At 40.5% G+C, this 15,021-nt stretch overlaps 1 protein-coding gene across 4 annotated transcripts in view; it reads left to right on the forward strand.

Moving 5' to 3' along the window:
• The window catches only part of AKAP12 (A-kinase anchoring protein 12), a 34,165-nt gene that overhangs the window by 13,485 nt on the left and 5,659 nt on the right, over nucleotides 1–15,021 (forward strand). For 2 of the 4 annotated variants that reach the window (XM_040597736.1, XM_040597738.1), the window contains 2 exons: nucleotides 7,970–11,769; nucleotides 12,543–14,480. In XM_040597736.1, coding sequence (XP_040453670.1) covers nucleotides 7,970–11,769; nucleotides 12,543–14,480 — 5,738 coding nt within the window. Of the gene's footprint in view, nucleotides 1–1,020; nucleotides 1,116–7,969; nucleotides 11,770–12,542; nucleotides 14,481–15,021 lie in introns of those variants that run through there. The other 2 variants (XM_040597739.1, XM_040597737.1) reach the window with 2 other exon arrangements.

The raw sequence follows: 15,021 nt of genomic DNA on the forward strand, positions 1-15,021 counted from the left end.
CCACTAACCGTGGTGAAATGGAAGGAAACGTAGAAGCGAGCGTCATTTATATGTTGCAAAAAATTTTGCATGAGAGAAATGAAGCTGTTACTTTACAGCTGTTTTAATTTTAACGAAGCAAAATCCCGAGGAGATTAAGGCGGTGGTGGTGGTTGTGCGGAGGTGTGTTACATGCATGTGTGGTGGCGGGATCCCAGCCGGTGATATCAAAACCTCGGTGCTATCTATGCATTGAACTCTGTACATCTTATTTAAGAAAGCAGTGCATGGGCTGCTGAAGTGTGAGCGCTAACACCATAAACTAGTTGGGCTTTCTGAAGAGAGAGTATCCAGAGGAGCAAAGAATTAAAAGAAAAATAATTATCTGGTTTTACACAAACTTGTGTCTTTCTCTAGGAAACAAAGTGGCATTATGAAATTTAAATAACAAACCCCACCGTTGTTTACTACAGATCACTAATTTACGTCAGAATTTCCCTCAGGTCGATGATGTTTAACAATCTAGGAAGGTTTTTTATTTCATTGTATTAATTATTTACTCGCTTATATTTTATTTGCTAGAGCTAGTGAATGAATTCAACAAATAGTGGGGGCTTATTCACGCAAAATACTTTAACTTTACAATACATATTGACAACAAAGACTGTAGAAGTCCGGCTCCGTTTGGAATTGACCCTGGGGAGGACTGTACGTGATTTGAATCAGTTAGTAGGGGAGGAGATATCCTACTGCTGTTTACAATAGGGTTTTCATTAAACTCGATGTTTAATGAGCTTATCACATGCTGAGTCTTTTTCCTCAAGGGTTTTCTATTTTTTTTTATTTCCCTTTATTGTTAGTAATTAAAGGTTAAACTGTTTTTCAAAAGCAATCTCTTCATAGGGTTGCACAGTTTGATCGTTTGAAGTTTTCCTTATTTAATAATTCTTGGAGAAACTTGGATTTTGGCTACAGCACAGCTGCTTCTGTAGTACGTTTTGCAAGAACTGCATCTAGCTTGTAGTACAGATTGCCATTTCTTGGAAGGGGCAGAGTGCCTCTCCTTATTGGTATGCAGGAGTGTCTTACGCGATCGTGTGTCTAATTCGTGCAGATGCAGCTACATCTCCTTTGTGGTAAGTTTGTCTACAATGTTTTTGTTATGCTTTATGCAGTCGTTTCGATAAAGAAAATTTCCAATCTGTTTTTCATTGTGCATTTTCATTATTAATCATTAGGGTTTCTCAAAAATGTTCCAGCATTTATTGACCTGTTACCTGCTTATCCTGTCCTTGCTCCTAGCAGAGTAGATTTGTTGGGTTTTTTTCTCCCTCAAATACCAGACTGCTAGTGTTGCATCTATCTTATGCTTGGTGAATACATTTTATTTTAAAAAGCAGAACCAAGTCACTGAATGTGAGACACGGACAGCATGGGTAACCATGAAATTTCATAAATATTTGTAGCATGCCGGTTTGGTTCCCAAGCGGAACAGCTGAGAGCAGTTCATTATTCTAAGTTCATTTAATGAAGAATCTTTAACTACAGTAACTGTATGTCCAAGCCATGGCTAATGACCCTTCTGGTGTAAAAACAAACAAACAAAATAATTTTTGAAGAACATTACTGTTTTTTTATCTTTAGTGGTGTTTCTTGAAACATTGAAATGAAAGAAGAAATATCTTAAAATCTTGAATGAATGAAATGCGTAACTTCCCTTGCTGGAATTTGAGAAGTTGGTCTGTAGGTTGGAGCAGACAAGTACAGCTAAAGCATTATCTTCTAAAAATAAAGTTTCATGAGGAATGTTACAGCATCACAGCGGAAATTATGGTGCTCTCTTTTAATATGAGGTTATGTACAGTGTCCTTTTCTGGGGACATTGCTTTTGCTTTCTTAAGGAGTTCTAAGCCATGAGAAATGACAGCTATTTTGCAGGTTTTTTCCTTTTTTAAAAATGCACACAAAAGTATGTGAGGTCTTAAAACTTCACTCTTCAGTTGCCACTCAAATACCGGAAAATTGAAGGCTGAATTTAATGGTATTTGTTTCTAAAGCTTGGAAAGAACAACATGGTTCGAAAGCTCATGAATTGCATGTATGCACTGTGAAATTTAGTATGCAAAACCCTCTGTAAATCCTCCATCATTATTTAATTATTATGAAAGAACTCCCTCCCCACAATTAACGTGGCAAGTCGGTCCTTAGAAATAATTCAGTGAATAGATTGGGGAAGGAAGCTGTATTCTTTCCATGAAAAAACTCTTTGTACACTGAAATGGAAAGAAATATCGTGAATAGTAGGGAAAGGAAGGAAGAATTTGTGAAATATATTGTCAAGAAGCAGCAGTGTCACAGACTTTAAACCTTGTAGTTAAAATAAAATTAAAAAAAAAAATCATAGAAGTGTAACACCTGGACATATTTCTGTGTTATTTTGTTACTGTGAAGTGGGTGGTGTGTTTGCTTGATTTGTTAAACCCATCCTCCTGAAACTTGTGGTTAAAAGAATCAGGATTTGTGGTGTAATGTTCAGTTTTTACACTCTGCAATGAAAACCTAAAAGCATAACTTGCCCTTTTTTTTTAATTTGCTCAAGTATTCAATTCCAGTAATAATTCCAAACAGCTACTTTATTCTAAATAAATCTGTTCAGGGCAGGTTTTTCATAGATAATGTAATTTCAAACTGTGTTTTGTTTTTTAATTGCTGCTTCCCCATCCTTACCAGTTTTTACCCTTTCTTGACTTTGTGTTTAAACGATTCTAATAATAATTTGACAAATTGTGGGGTTAAGGGAAAACTGCATTTAACGAATAAAAGCTTGGTGTATCATGGACACTTTGTTCAAATTATTTTTTTTCATTGCCTTCTGAGTGAGTTTTAGAGCAGTAGATGTTTCTTTTATTTACAAGTCTTATTCGTAGCAAATCTAGACACAGTGGAGGCAAATGATTGTAAAATACCCCTTCAGCCTTATGGCTTCAGTGTTTGCTTACGCCCATGCAAACCTATGGAGAGTATTGTGTATGTGACTGAAAGTACGATTTGGCCCTAAATACTTAAACACTGAGTAAATGAAAACAGCACAAAGTCCTCTGGAGCCTTTTGGTGGCCAGTGGAGTTTGTGAGGCGGGCGCTGGGTGTGTGTGACATCCATCTGAGAGATTGAGAATGTAGGGAATTCATGGAAAAAATCCAGTGCTGTGCTGCAAATCCTTGGGGGGAAAAGTCAACCAGCTCCAGATGTTGACATGGTTGACTGCAAGCACATGAAGTGCTGTGGATTTAACTCTTGCAGTCAGAGTGCTTTTTCTTTCTTTTCTTTTTTAACTCTCTGGCAACTGCAAGGGGAGAAACACATTTTCACTTCTAGAGACAGATGAGATGGTGGGAGCAGTTAAGTTGCACTGCCAGCGGTGTCTGTCAACCTACTAAAAGAGAAAAGTTATTTATTAATATCATTTTTAATAAGATGAGACAGAAATTCAATCATTCTGAAAATACTTATTTTCCAACATCTGATCAGTATACTTCTGATAAACCAGAAATAAATTCTTACCATAGAGTAAGCTACCTATGAAATTGTGAAATCAACCATTTTTCATTCCCTAAGACTGTCAATCTCATGTTTCTTTCAGAATAAAATAAAACACTTGCAGTTATTAAAACAGAAGCAGCACCTTGATTCATTTAAAAATGTTGACTTGTATGTAAGCAGTTACAGTAGAATTTCAGCGTTCGTTCTTAGCCACAGTGGATTTAAATAGCAAAGTGGATCAGTTTTATGATATCACCTTTGATTTTTATTGCTGCCTCTGGATATATTTTTATTGTATTGTTTTCGTTGACTAGCATGTAGCTGGTGAAGTGCAGCCCTGCTCAAGACATACCGAAAGAAATTGTCTTCATAATATTTTACTAGATTTTTTTTTTCCTGGTAGATATTTTGATGAAGATATCCTGTGTTTCTTAAAGATGCTTTCAAATTCAATGAATTCATTCAGAAAGTGCTAGTTGTCTTGCCAAAATACCTGTGGTAATGACATGTTACAGTACTCTGAACAACAATACATTGTGTAAATTACTTCCAAACCTTTCCAAGTGGAGTTACTCATGGTTTGCTTTGCATTGAGAAGTGCACTAACAATGTTTAGACACCAAGAATATAATTCGCAAAAACATCATTAAAGAATCTGACTGCTAAATTTAAAGTTCAGCATGTACAATTGACTTCTTGAGTCTTCTGTTTCTCTAGTGCCCCATTGGATACAAAAACACGTTTTGGGGTGTATCTTGTGTGACAAGCCTGCAGTCAATATACACCCAAGTCATACTTTCACAACAGTGGCAGCCTCCTGGCAGCATGCAGGCAGATTTCCTGGATGGCAACTCTCTCCTCGAGTGCTGAGGAAGTGCATTGGAAATTGTTTAAAAGACTCTTCAGGGGTTTAAATGTGAAGGAAGCAGACAAAGTAGAGACTGGGGACAATGGCAGCAGGTCACTTAGCAGCTAACGGTTACATGATTTCTGTTGTGGAATTGAAGGGTTCGTAGACTAAGTCTGCATATACCCACTGTGTGCTATGAGGGAGCGATGGAAGTGTGAGGTGTGTAGCACAGCTGCAGCTTTTCAGACTGGTATTAAAAGTACATCTGCAGTCAGGCGATACTTCTGTTAGTTTTTCCTTTTGCAATTTATTCAGCGAAGTATTGCAAGGTAGCATGTTTGCTGGACTCACTAGGAAGACCTAATTACTGTCAGCCTGATTTGACAGGTTTGAAAGCTTATCACTATGTCTCTAAACTCTGTGTTCTCTGTTTTTATGATTGTATTTCCTATCTTAATACATACACCGTATCTGCAGATTTTGTAATAGTTATTCGGCTCTTTTCACCTGCAAAGCATTTTACAGAGACATAGTCTTTATGTTAGGGTGTTATGAACATATTTTATAAATGGAATAAGCAAAAATCCTTTGATTGCCGATCATGAATATGAAGAGATACCTTTACACGCTATAGTCATATATCTTATCTCTCACTTTGGAAATGGAATACCTCATTCACTCGCATTCTATATCATTCCCCTCTTTCAGTAATCCTGTTTACCTGTAAAACCTTGAAACTCCTCTTGAACACTAAGTTTGTATTCTAGGAATAAATAAAAAAAAGCAATGCAGCCTCAACTGCAGCTATAAACTCTTAATAATACGTTTGAAAGATCAAGATTTTCAAAACGGTACGCATGCGTTCCCAGGGAGCGTTTGCAAGAGGAACGAGGAACCCTTGGAGAGCTGTGTCTCTAGTTGCCTGGTGAGAGTCACAAGTGTCTGTTGACGACTTCTCCACTCCTACTGCCTTCCTGCTTCTGGTCTTTCCCACTTAGACCCAGCGTTCCCCACTGGCACTCAGCCCCGGTTTTTGTTCTACCTTTATCTAAGCCCTGTCAGATGGAGATAGAGATTTCCATGTGTCTAAGGGTAAGCACACTGGCATTAGTGCAGGACTGAGGGAGAACAGAAGGGAGACTCTATAGACTCCACCAGAAGCGTGAAGAGGCCTGGCTCATGAACAAATTTTTATTTAACATTAAATGATCAGTGTTTAATTTCATACCTGGTTCAGCCAGAAAAATTACTTCTAGTGTAGACAAACTGAAGAATATATCAAAGTATTTGTTACTAAATAGCTATAAAATATGTACCTTAGTATTTGAAGAAATGCCTCTAACTTTGTGAATTCCCATTAAGCCATGATAACCTTTCTGTTAAATTACATAATTTGATGGAAATGACAAGGAATTTATTTCTGGACCTGGGAACAAATTAACACAGATACAAAACCAGTCCCTTGACTTTATCCTTGTATAGTCTCAGCATACAACTACATAATGTTTGATTCATTAGTGTCCAAAAATATTAGTAAAATAAATCACATCAGTTTTTCTTTGGTAAGCATCTAAAAATGAAAAGTGAGTTCAGTTGTGTTATTGCTGCTTCTAGCTGTGCTTACATCCTCATTTCCTTTCCCTACCTTGCCACGGTCAAAGTGTCCTCGCAGTGAGTTATTTTTGCTTGTGGAGTGTTCTGGTGTTTGCAAGAGGTGTATTACCAATGGAGTAATAATCCTGGCTTCTTCAGGAAAATGTCCATTTCTTCTTACCCTGTTTCATCACAAATTACTCAGTTTGAATGTTTTTAAAGTGTTCAGGGAATTAGGATGTTACCAGAGGTCAGACTTTTAAGTGAATTAGGAGGTACCAACTGAAGTAAATAATTTTAAACTGTTAGATAAAGGAAAAACAAAAAGCTTTCCTAATGTCAACTGAGAAACAACAGCCACTAGGCTGCTGCTAGTGAATATAAATGTAATTTGCCCTCCACATAGCTATTAGAAGCCAGAATACTTGTAGATTTAATTTTGTATCAGTCTTACCTAGACCGCGTTGTCTATGTGCTTAGGAAGATGCAGTTCTTTTCGCAGGGGATGTAGGCAAGCAGAATCGAGGAAGCATCTAGGCTGGGAGGGGCCTCTAGAGAGCAGGTGGTCCAGCCCCTGCACAAAGCAAGGCCAAATGCAGAGTTAGATCAACTTAAAGATGGAACAAATAAAAGCTAAATCACTTTGGGGAATTCAGTGATGCATTTGTACTTTTGAAAGTTGCCTCCTGCATGCCTTTAGGCATTGAAGTAACATATGTACAACTTAAAAGAAAGGGGCCATGCCTCCTCCCAGGATGTTGCTGTTTAACATTAATTATTCTTTCTTTTATTTTGTCATCTTAGCATTCTAACATTTGGTCAGAGAGGAGTGTGCTCCCTCATGGCCTCGCACTTTCACCTGTTCCACAAAACCAAGGCTCAGGAACAATGTTAAACAGAAACCCTGGCAGTATCAAAGCCCAAGAATCTTTTGGTATCTTGAAGATGCTATAGATTTTATCTTCACATGTTGCACTGTTCATCACACAGTTACTACTATTATTAAAATTCTCCTTATAGGCAACAGCAGTTTTACCTGCTCGTTTTTTGTGTTTGAATGGCAGAACTTCAGAGGCTTGATATCCTTGTTCCTTTCCACATTTTCGTTGCAAAGTTACTTACTTGGGCCATAGGGTGCTTGTGATTTTGTGCTCCAAGATGGATGTGTGCTGGCTTCTTAACAGCTGCATTTCAGGGGGTTTAATTTAAATGCCAGCCTGTGAACTTAGGCAGCTCATGGCCAGAGGGAGTGATAATACTTAAATTGTCTCACCAGGACTGAGATGGTGGTTGCCAGTGTCCTGAGGAAAAACTCAAATGGTGCTCAAGAGACAGTGCAAACACAGACTTGTGAGCAGCGGAGGGTATGATTTTACCTGCTTGCGTAGTAACAACCTCATTCATTTTAAGCGAGCTGGAGTTGCTGTAGATGAGCTTTCTGTGTGGCATTAGTGGTGATGTGATGTATGAGAGAATTCCAAGGTTCATGATCTTTAAAACAAGTATGTTGTAATGTAACTGTGTGGGGAGTTACAAGTTTTCAGAAAACTGGGAAATTTCCCTTGGGCATTTTCAAATCTTAGTATTTTGGGGGGACAAAGCTGTAAAATGAGCTTTTCTTTTCTTGTAATCATTTTAGGTCAACACAATTTTTTATTGTTTGTTTCCTTTTCTCTCAGAGGTCTCTCCCTGTGTGGAAAGGGTACTGAGCTTTGCTTCAGGAATAATTACATATATTGTACTGTATATTCTTTGAGTAATGACGGGAAATAAACTTTGGAAAGACTCATACAATGATACAAGGAAGGAAAGGAATTATAGTAATCTTAGAACAAAAACTAGTTCTTAAAAAAGTTAATAGCACATAGAAGAGGCACACAGATAATAGAACAAGTGTATTTAGGGAAATTTGGTAAAAACGAAAAAAGATTGTTTATATAAAGGTATAATATAGCATTAAATTGAGAAGGAAACTAACTGAGTTTTTGGTTTTGTTGTTTAAACAGTTGGACAAACAGAACATTCTAGTTTAACTTTGAAGGAAGACACTGAAACTATGGAGACAAGTCCATCTGACTCAAGCACCAAGGACGGTGTAGACGCTGAGAAAGAGGATGCTCATACAATTAAACAGTTGCCATCTTTGGAAGAAGATGCAGAAGACCACGCATCTGAGCCACAGTCTTATGATCTGGGTTTTAAAAAGGTTTTTAAATTTGTTGGGTTCAGATTTACAGTGAAGAAGGAAAAGACAGGAAAATCGGAACCAGTTCAACTGCTTACTGTGAAAAAGGAAACACAAGTCCCTGAAGGAGCTGATGATCAAAAAGAAGTCAGCTCAGAAGAAACAGCGATGCCTGAGGATGCGCAGTCTGCAGAAGACAACACCAAAGACACACTGAAAAATGAAAAAACAGAAGATGAATCTCCTAAAACACCAGAGGCGAATGAGGTTTGTTCTCAGTCAGCTGCCTTAGTCACTGATACTGCATCGCCATTAAGAAAATTTTTTACTCAGGGATGGACTGGATTTAGAAAAAAGAAGAGTTTTAGGAAGCCTAAAGAAGATGAACTACAGTCTCCTACGAAAGAAGAGGAGCAAGAAAAAGAGGGACCAACATTAACAACTGAAACCAGTGAAAAGGAAGGGAAACCTGAGTTCGAGAAGCACGGTGAAGAGAGGAATGTGACAGCAGTAACTATTGAAGCGCATGAGAAGCAAGCTGAAGGAGAAGAGCAAGAGTCAAAAAAGACTGTGGCAGCCACAGGAGTCGAAGCAAGTGAGAAGGAAGGGCTAATCAGGCATGGTGAGCAGGGACAAAAAGAGGATGTAGCAGTAGCAGCTGTTAAAGAAGGTGCTAAGGAGAAAAACGCTGAAGAGGATGATCAAGAAAGGAAACTTGTGGAAGTCCCAGAAGATCTTGGTAAAAAGGAAGAAAAAGCTGAAGAAGGAGAGAAAGAAAGTGAGGTGACAGAGAAACCACCAAAACCAAGGTCAGTGGTACCCGTTGTCACTGACAGTGTGAATGGAGAACTGAAAACATCCTCAGAAGTCCTGCCTGTGGGAGAAAAACTGGAGTCAATGGAAAAGTGTGAAATAGATGACAGAGCTGAAATATCCTCTGAAGAGAAACTCAAAGCAGGATCTTTGGCAGTTGAAATTTCTAGTGAACAGCTTAAAAAGTCTGAAGGAAGAGAAGGAAAGGAACCTGCCCCACTGGGGAAAGAAACACTTGATGGAAAAACAGAGGAAACAGAATTGAAAATGTCACCCACAGCAGACATCACACAAGGAGACGCTCTGGATAGAACCACAGAGAAGAAAGAAAGCAAAGCAGATGAGACAAAACTGACTCTGAGTGCTCCTGGGTTGAAGTCCTTTTCTGCTTCTGAACATTCAGTTGACACAGAGGATGATCAACAGTCCATCAAACCCACTGATGAAAGACCACAGGGAAAAACTGGCATAGTTACAACTGATACTATCAAACCAGATGAAATAACCACAGAAATAACTCCTGAAGAGGCAGCTGGAAAGAGGTCTCCGGAAGCCATCATAAATGAAGCTGAACTGCTCTCTTCTCAGGAAAAAACTAAACTACAAGGCAGCCCTTTAAAGAAACTCTTCACAGGTACCGGATTAAAAAAACTGTCTGGAAAGAAGCATAAAGGCAAAAGAGAAGAATCTAAGTTAGGGGAACAGGGTGAACCAATTCAGCAGTTATCAGATTCCCCAGATAGCCCAGAGGAACAGAAGGGGGAGAGTTCTGCTTCTTCTCCTGAAGAGATGAATGAAATTCCTTCTTTGGAAAAATCTGTAGATGGAATGCAGGTCACTGAAAATGAAGATGCTGCAGTTTCAGATATGGAGCGGAAAAGAGAAAGTGTTACACCCTGGGCATCATTTAAAAAGATGGTGACTCCCAAAAAACGTGTCAGAAGACCTTCTGAAAGCGATAAAGAAGAAGAAATTGATAAGACAAAGAGTGTTGCAGTGTCTGCAACTGAAAACATTGTTGATGAAAATCAGGGAGAATTAAAAGAAAATGGCATGGACCAGAAACCAGAGAAAATCACAGAAGAGCCCAAAAGGAAGGTTGACACCTCTGTGTCCTGGGAAGCTTTTATATGTGTAGGTTCTTCAAAGAAAAGAGCCAGGAAATCATCATCATCTGATGAAGAAACTGAACATAAGCTTGGTCAAGAAAGCCAAAAAATAGAAGAGTCTGGACAGAGCAAAGAAACAGCAACAGATGCAATTCTTACTAGCTCTCAGGAAAGCGATCAAGGACAAGGGAATTCTTCCCCAGAACAGGCTGGAAGCCCATCTGAAGGTGAAGGTATTTCAACATGGGAATCATTTAAAAGGCTAGTCACTCCAAGAAGGAGATCCAAAACCAGAATGGAAGAGAGAACTGAAGACTCTGTTGTGGGATCTAGCCTGGAGCATTCAACATCGGATGGTGAGCCTGGAAAAGATGAATCATGGGTTCCATTTAGAAAATTAATGCCTGGGCGTAGGAAGAAAAAGTCAGATGGAAAGCCAGAACCAACTCATCTTAGACAAGCAAGAGAAGACATGGCAGAAACAACAGAAGAAGATTCAGATATTCCAGCTGTTGTTCCTTTATCTGAATACGAAGCAGCAGAGCAGGAGAAAATTGAAGCCCAGCAAGTGAAAGATGCTGAAGCAATGAAAGAACAAATCTCAGAGAAAGAGGGAACAGAAAAATTAGAGGAGACCCTAAGAACTGAGCAAGCACATGAAGGGCTTGTACATGCAGTTACTGTTACCGTTGTGGAAGGGGAAAGGGCAGTTACCAGTATTGAAGAAAGGTCACCGTCTTGGATATCTGCTGCTCTGACAGAGTGCATTGAGCAGGCAAAAGAAGAGGAAGAGAAAGAAACTGAGAAAACATTTGAATCTGATGTTATTGTGGAAGAAGCAGAGGTAGCTGCTAAGACAGTGCCAGAGACAAGAAAGGGTGTAAGTGATGACACCACAGCAAGTGAGCTAGAGCTAACCTCAGAAGCAGTGACAGCTCTGGAGACAGCAGAAGCTTCTTGCACTGAAGAGACAATGGAAGTGTCCCTTGCTGAGGAGACAACTGAGATGGTTTCTGCTGTTTCACAGTTGTTAGAAACCCCTGATACTACAGAGGAAGTTACACCTGTACAAGAAGTAGAGGCCACCGAACAAAATTTGAAAGAATTGGACAAACGGACACAAAAAGTTCTTCATGAAGTTGCTGAAAGAGTAAAGTCAGCAGATGTAGCACAGCTGGTTAGTGAAAGAACCGTGACAGCAACTACAACTACAACAGTACAAGGAACTGAGTTGGAAGTGAAAGATGATGCTACAGATGGCAACATTGTAGGCCAGGAAACTGTTTTGCTTGAACAGTCCTTGGAAAAAGGAGAACACAAGGAGGATGGCCTCCAGCCCCGGGGAAGCGCAGAGAGCATTCAGAGAATGCTGATTCTACACGAAGGTTCAGAGAGAATTGAAGTATCTGTTGCAATTAAAGAAGGCAAAGGATATGAAAATGTAGATGTATTGAGAGATGAAAAACAGCAGCAGGCATGTGAAGGAGCAGTTGTAGAAGACCGTGAAGAAATATCTGAAGGGCAGAGGACAGCAGAGGAATCTTCATCACATGACGGAGTGTTTCACAGCGTCAAAGCGGTTGCTCCCAACGAAGAGCTGTTTGCAAAGCAGGAGCCTTCAGAAGAAGAGAAACTGCCTGTAGCAGAGTTGACAGTAGAGGAGACAAGAGATGAATGTACTCCAGAAGTACAGACTGCAGTAAGTATTTTATATAACACAAATACTGAGTTGTCAAAGAAAAAAATCAGCAAGTGTCAGTTACTATACCTAATTTAGAACGAGGTTGTGGCAATATTACTGTCAAGGACTTTCCTTGTGCAGCTAGAGGCAACCAAAGTTCATTTCCAATGAGATACGCTCACACAGGTGTCCAGAAGCAGCAGCCACAGAGGCTTGTGTGCAGAGTGTGGTGAAGGTGATTCCTACAGAAACAGGGTGGGAGATGATGTGCCTGGATCCCAAGGTGCTGAAACAATTGCTGTTAGGGCTCCTGCACAGCGCAATGTGACTGAAGATATTAAATGAACACCTGAGATACATAAGTGATCCATATGGTACCATACATAGTGGATGGTATCTTCACTCATAGACAGAGATACAATTTTAGCTGAGGTACCTCTGCAAAGTGAGGAAATGAAATGACACTACTATCTCCAGCTTTAAAGGTGCAGGAGTTATTTTGGCTAATGTGTTCCTGCCTTCTTCCCTACCTCCCCACCATCTTCCTGGCTTAGTCTTTGTTTCAAGTGTTGTTGGCTGTCCCTTGCTTTAGGCTGCCCTTTGTTTAACGAGCTGTGTGTCCTGAGACAAGCTGGGGTCTTGGTCACCCACTAATCTCAGTGTCATCACCTCATGCTCTTCCCATAGCCTTCCTCCTTGTGGTCATTTTTTCAGGTGCTTTTTCACCCAGAACATTCCTGGTCACTCCTTGCTTGTACCCGTTTTCACAGGTCTGTTGCTATTCTCTGCAGGTACTAGACAAGACAGAGGATGAAACCTCTTTGTTGGAGCTTACAGCTGAAAAGCCTGTGCAGCTTGAAGGAGTGGGCAAAACACTCACTGTGGGACCAGAGTGCACAGAACCAGTTGTCACTGCGGTCCCTCTTAAAGCTGAAAGACAAGATGAAATTCCTGACTTGGACTCAGAAAAGCAAGCTTCTACTGAAGGAGTTCCTTGCAGGGAACCTGCCCAGAGAAAGGAAGAGGACGGTGATGCTGTGCCCCTTGAAGTGAAGAGCACAGAAGTCACTGTTACTGAAGTTCCACTACAGAACGAGGTAAAAACCTCTGCCCTTCCTTCAGAAGCAATTGGCTCAGAAGCAGCTGTAGATGCTGAGCAGAGTGTGCAGGAGGGGACTGGCAGGCACATTACAGCAAAAGATTCTACATCCACCCTAGAGCCACAACATGGAGAAGGAACAACTGAAACCCCCTCCCAGAGTGATGAAACCAGAGGTGGCAAAATCGAAGATGCGATGCTCAAAACTGAAACACACTTAGAGAGCCATGCCACTGTCACCGAGGCTCCCATGCAGATTGAAGCAGACAGTGTCTCTAATTTAGCATCAATATGCTCAGATATCACTGAAAATGGAAGCACTGTCCTCACTGACCTGAGTCCTAAGAAATGTGAAATACCAAGCAGCTTAGCTGAAGAAGAGACTGTGGAAAAAGAAGAACTTGTGGAAACTTCAAACTGTCAAGACTTTCAAAAAGAAGATAAGAAAAATGAGCAATCCACGGAAAGAGCCAAAGAAGCATTTGAATCTGGAAAATGGGAAGTTGTGGGAGGTGATGAATGTTCAACTGCTGTCCAGCAAGAAGTTTTGAGCATGCAAGAGAAAGTCTCTGACTCAGCCTTCCTACAAGCTGAAAGGTTGGAGGCTCTGAAAGTGTTTGTGCCAGTAGCAGCTGCAGCAGTTGAAGAGCATGTCATGGCAGAAACTGTAATGCCTGATACAACAGCTGACACTGTACAGCCCTCAGCAACCACACCAGAGCAGATGGCTTCTGAAGGGGTCCCAGTTACTACTGTTGACTATTCAGGCTGCAGGACTGCAGAGCTCGGTAGTGCAGAAGCACCTGAGCCTCAGGTAACTCCTGCTTCCATGAATGGAATATCAGAGGAGCAAGAGGGGCCCCAGAGTACAGGGCCACCTGAACAAAATGGTATTCCTCTAAGTGACGGCCTGTCTCTCACTCACACGGAATTTGAGGATGTTGTTCAGTCTGTGAGTATAGAGTCCCAGAGTACGAGGATTGTATTGACTGCCATCCAGACAGCTGTTCACAAACTTGCAGAAACGGAAGAGTCAGCTGCCTTTGAGTCAGAGCAGTGCATTAAGTCCATAGGGAAAAGCCCATCAGATACAAATATGCCTGAACTTCTGGAACATGTGCAGGTGGATCAACTCCCAGTAAAAGAGGAAGAGATAAGGAGTAAAGAAAAAGAGCTCCAGCAATCAGGAGTAGTGAAAACCGCTACCTTAACAGAATCTGCAGAAATTCATGCAACTGTAGGAAAAACAAAAGACGTGTTTTTAACTTCAGAGATGCTGAAAGGTGGACAAACTCAGAATTCTTTAACAATTGAAACTAGCCCTAAAGATGTTTCAAGGGAAAGTGTGACGCTTCAGAAATCAGCACTAGAACTAAGTACTTCAGAAGATTCCGCCAAAGACCCACTAGATATACACCCTCCAAAATTAAGGGAAAAAGAGGTTGGGCAGATTATGGAAGTCCCAGACCAACATACAGGTCAGAAAACATGCAGAGAAAGTGAGGAAGAACAGCATCACTCACCAGTGGAAGATGGGAAACCACAGACATGGGAGGGTGATAGTTGCCAAGAGGGAACACCTTGTGATAGTCCACAAAGTCAAAACTCAGTGGCTACTGACACTTTGAATGTAAGTAGCATTTTTAGCCAGTAGTTTCTTTTTCCAAAATAGTGCTGGGGGTCTCTAAAACGGTTGTCTCTCTTATTTATGTTGGGTGTTTTTTTTTAAATTCGGGTGAAAGGCAACTGCTCCCCAGTTTAACCACCAGGCCACAGATTCTACCACCTCCCTTTCTCATTCTACTGCCTCTGTTTGGCTACTCAACACCTTGTTTCTTTTCTGTATAGCTGCCCTCACTTTAATGGCCTTTGGCTTGGCCTGTAGTTTAGGGTGATATTTCTGTAAGGTAGAAAATGTGGTTTCCAGTTTTCCTAGATACACACTCATATGGCACATTTAATGTATGGGATTTAATCCACAAACATGCTTCCTCTTTAACAAAGCCTTTTTTAAAATCCTAGGGGATGTGAGTGTGCCTTCCATGGTAAACCTGGAGTGCCTCATGTGCTGAAGCTCTTTGCACTTCAGTGAAATCTGAATCAGTAATGATAGGTACAGTCTTTCCCTAGGATATTTACTGCACTTGCTTCACTAAGTCATGAGACCTCTG

Source organism: Falco naumanni, chromosome 6, assembly GCF_017639655.2.
Source record: "Falco naumanni isolate bFalNau1 chromosome 6, bFalNau1.pat, whole genome shotgun sequence".
Taxonomy (NCBI): Eukaryota; Metazoa; Chordata; class Aves; order Falconiformes; family Falconidae; genus Falco; species Falco naumanni.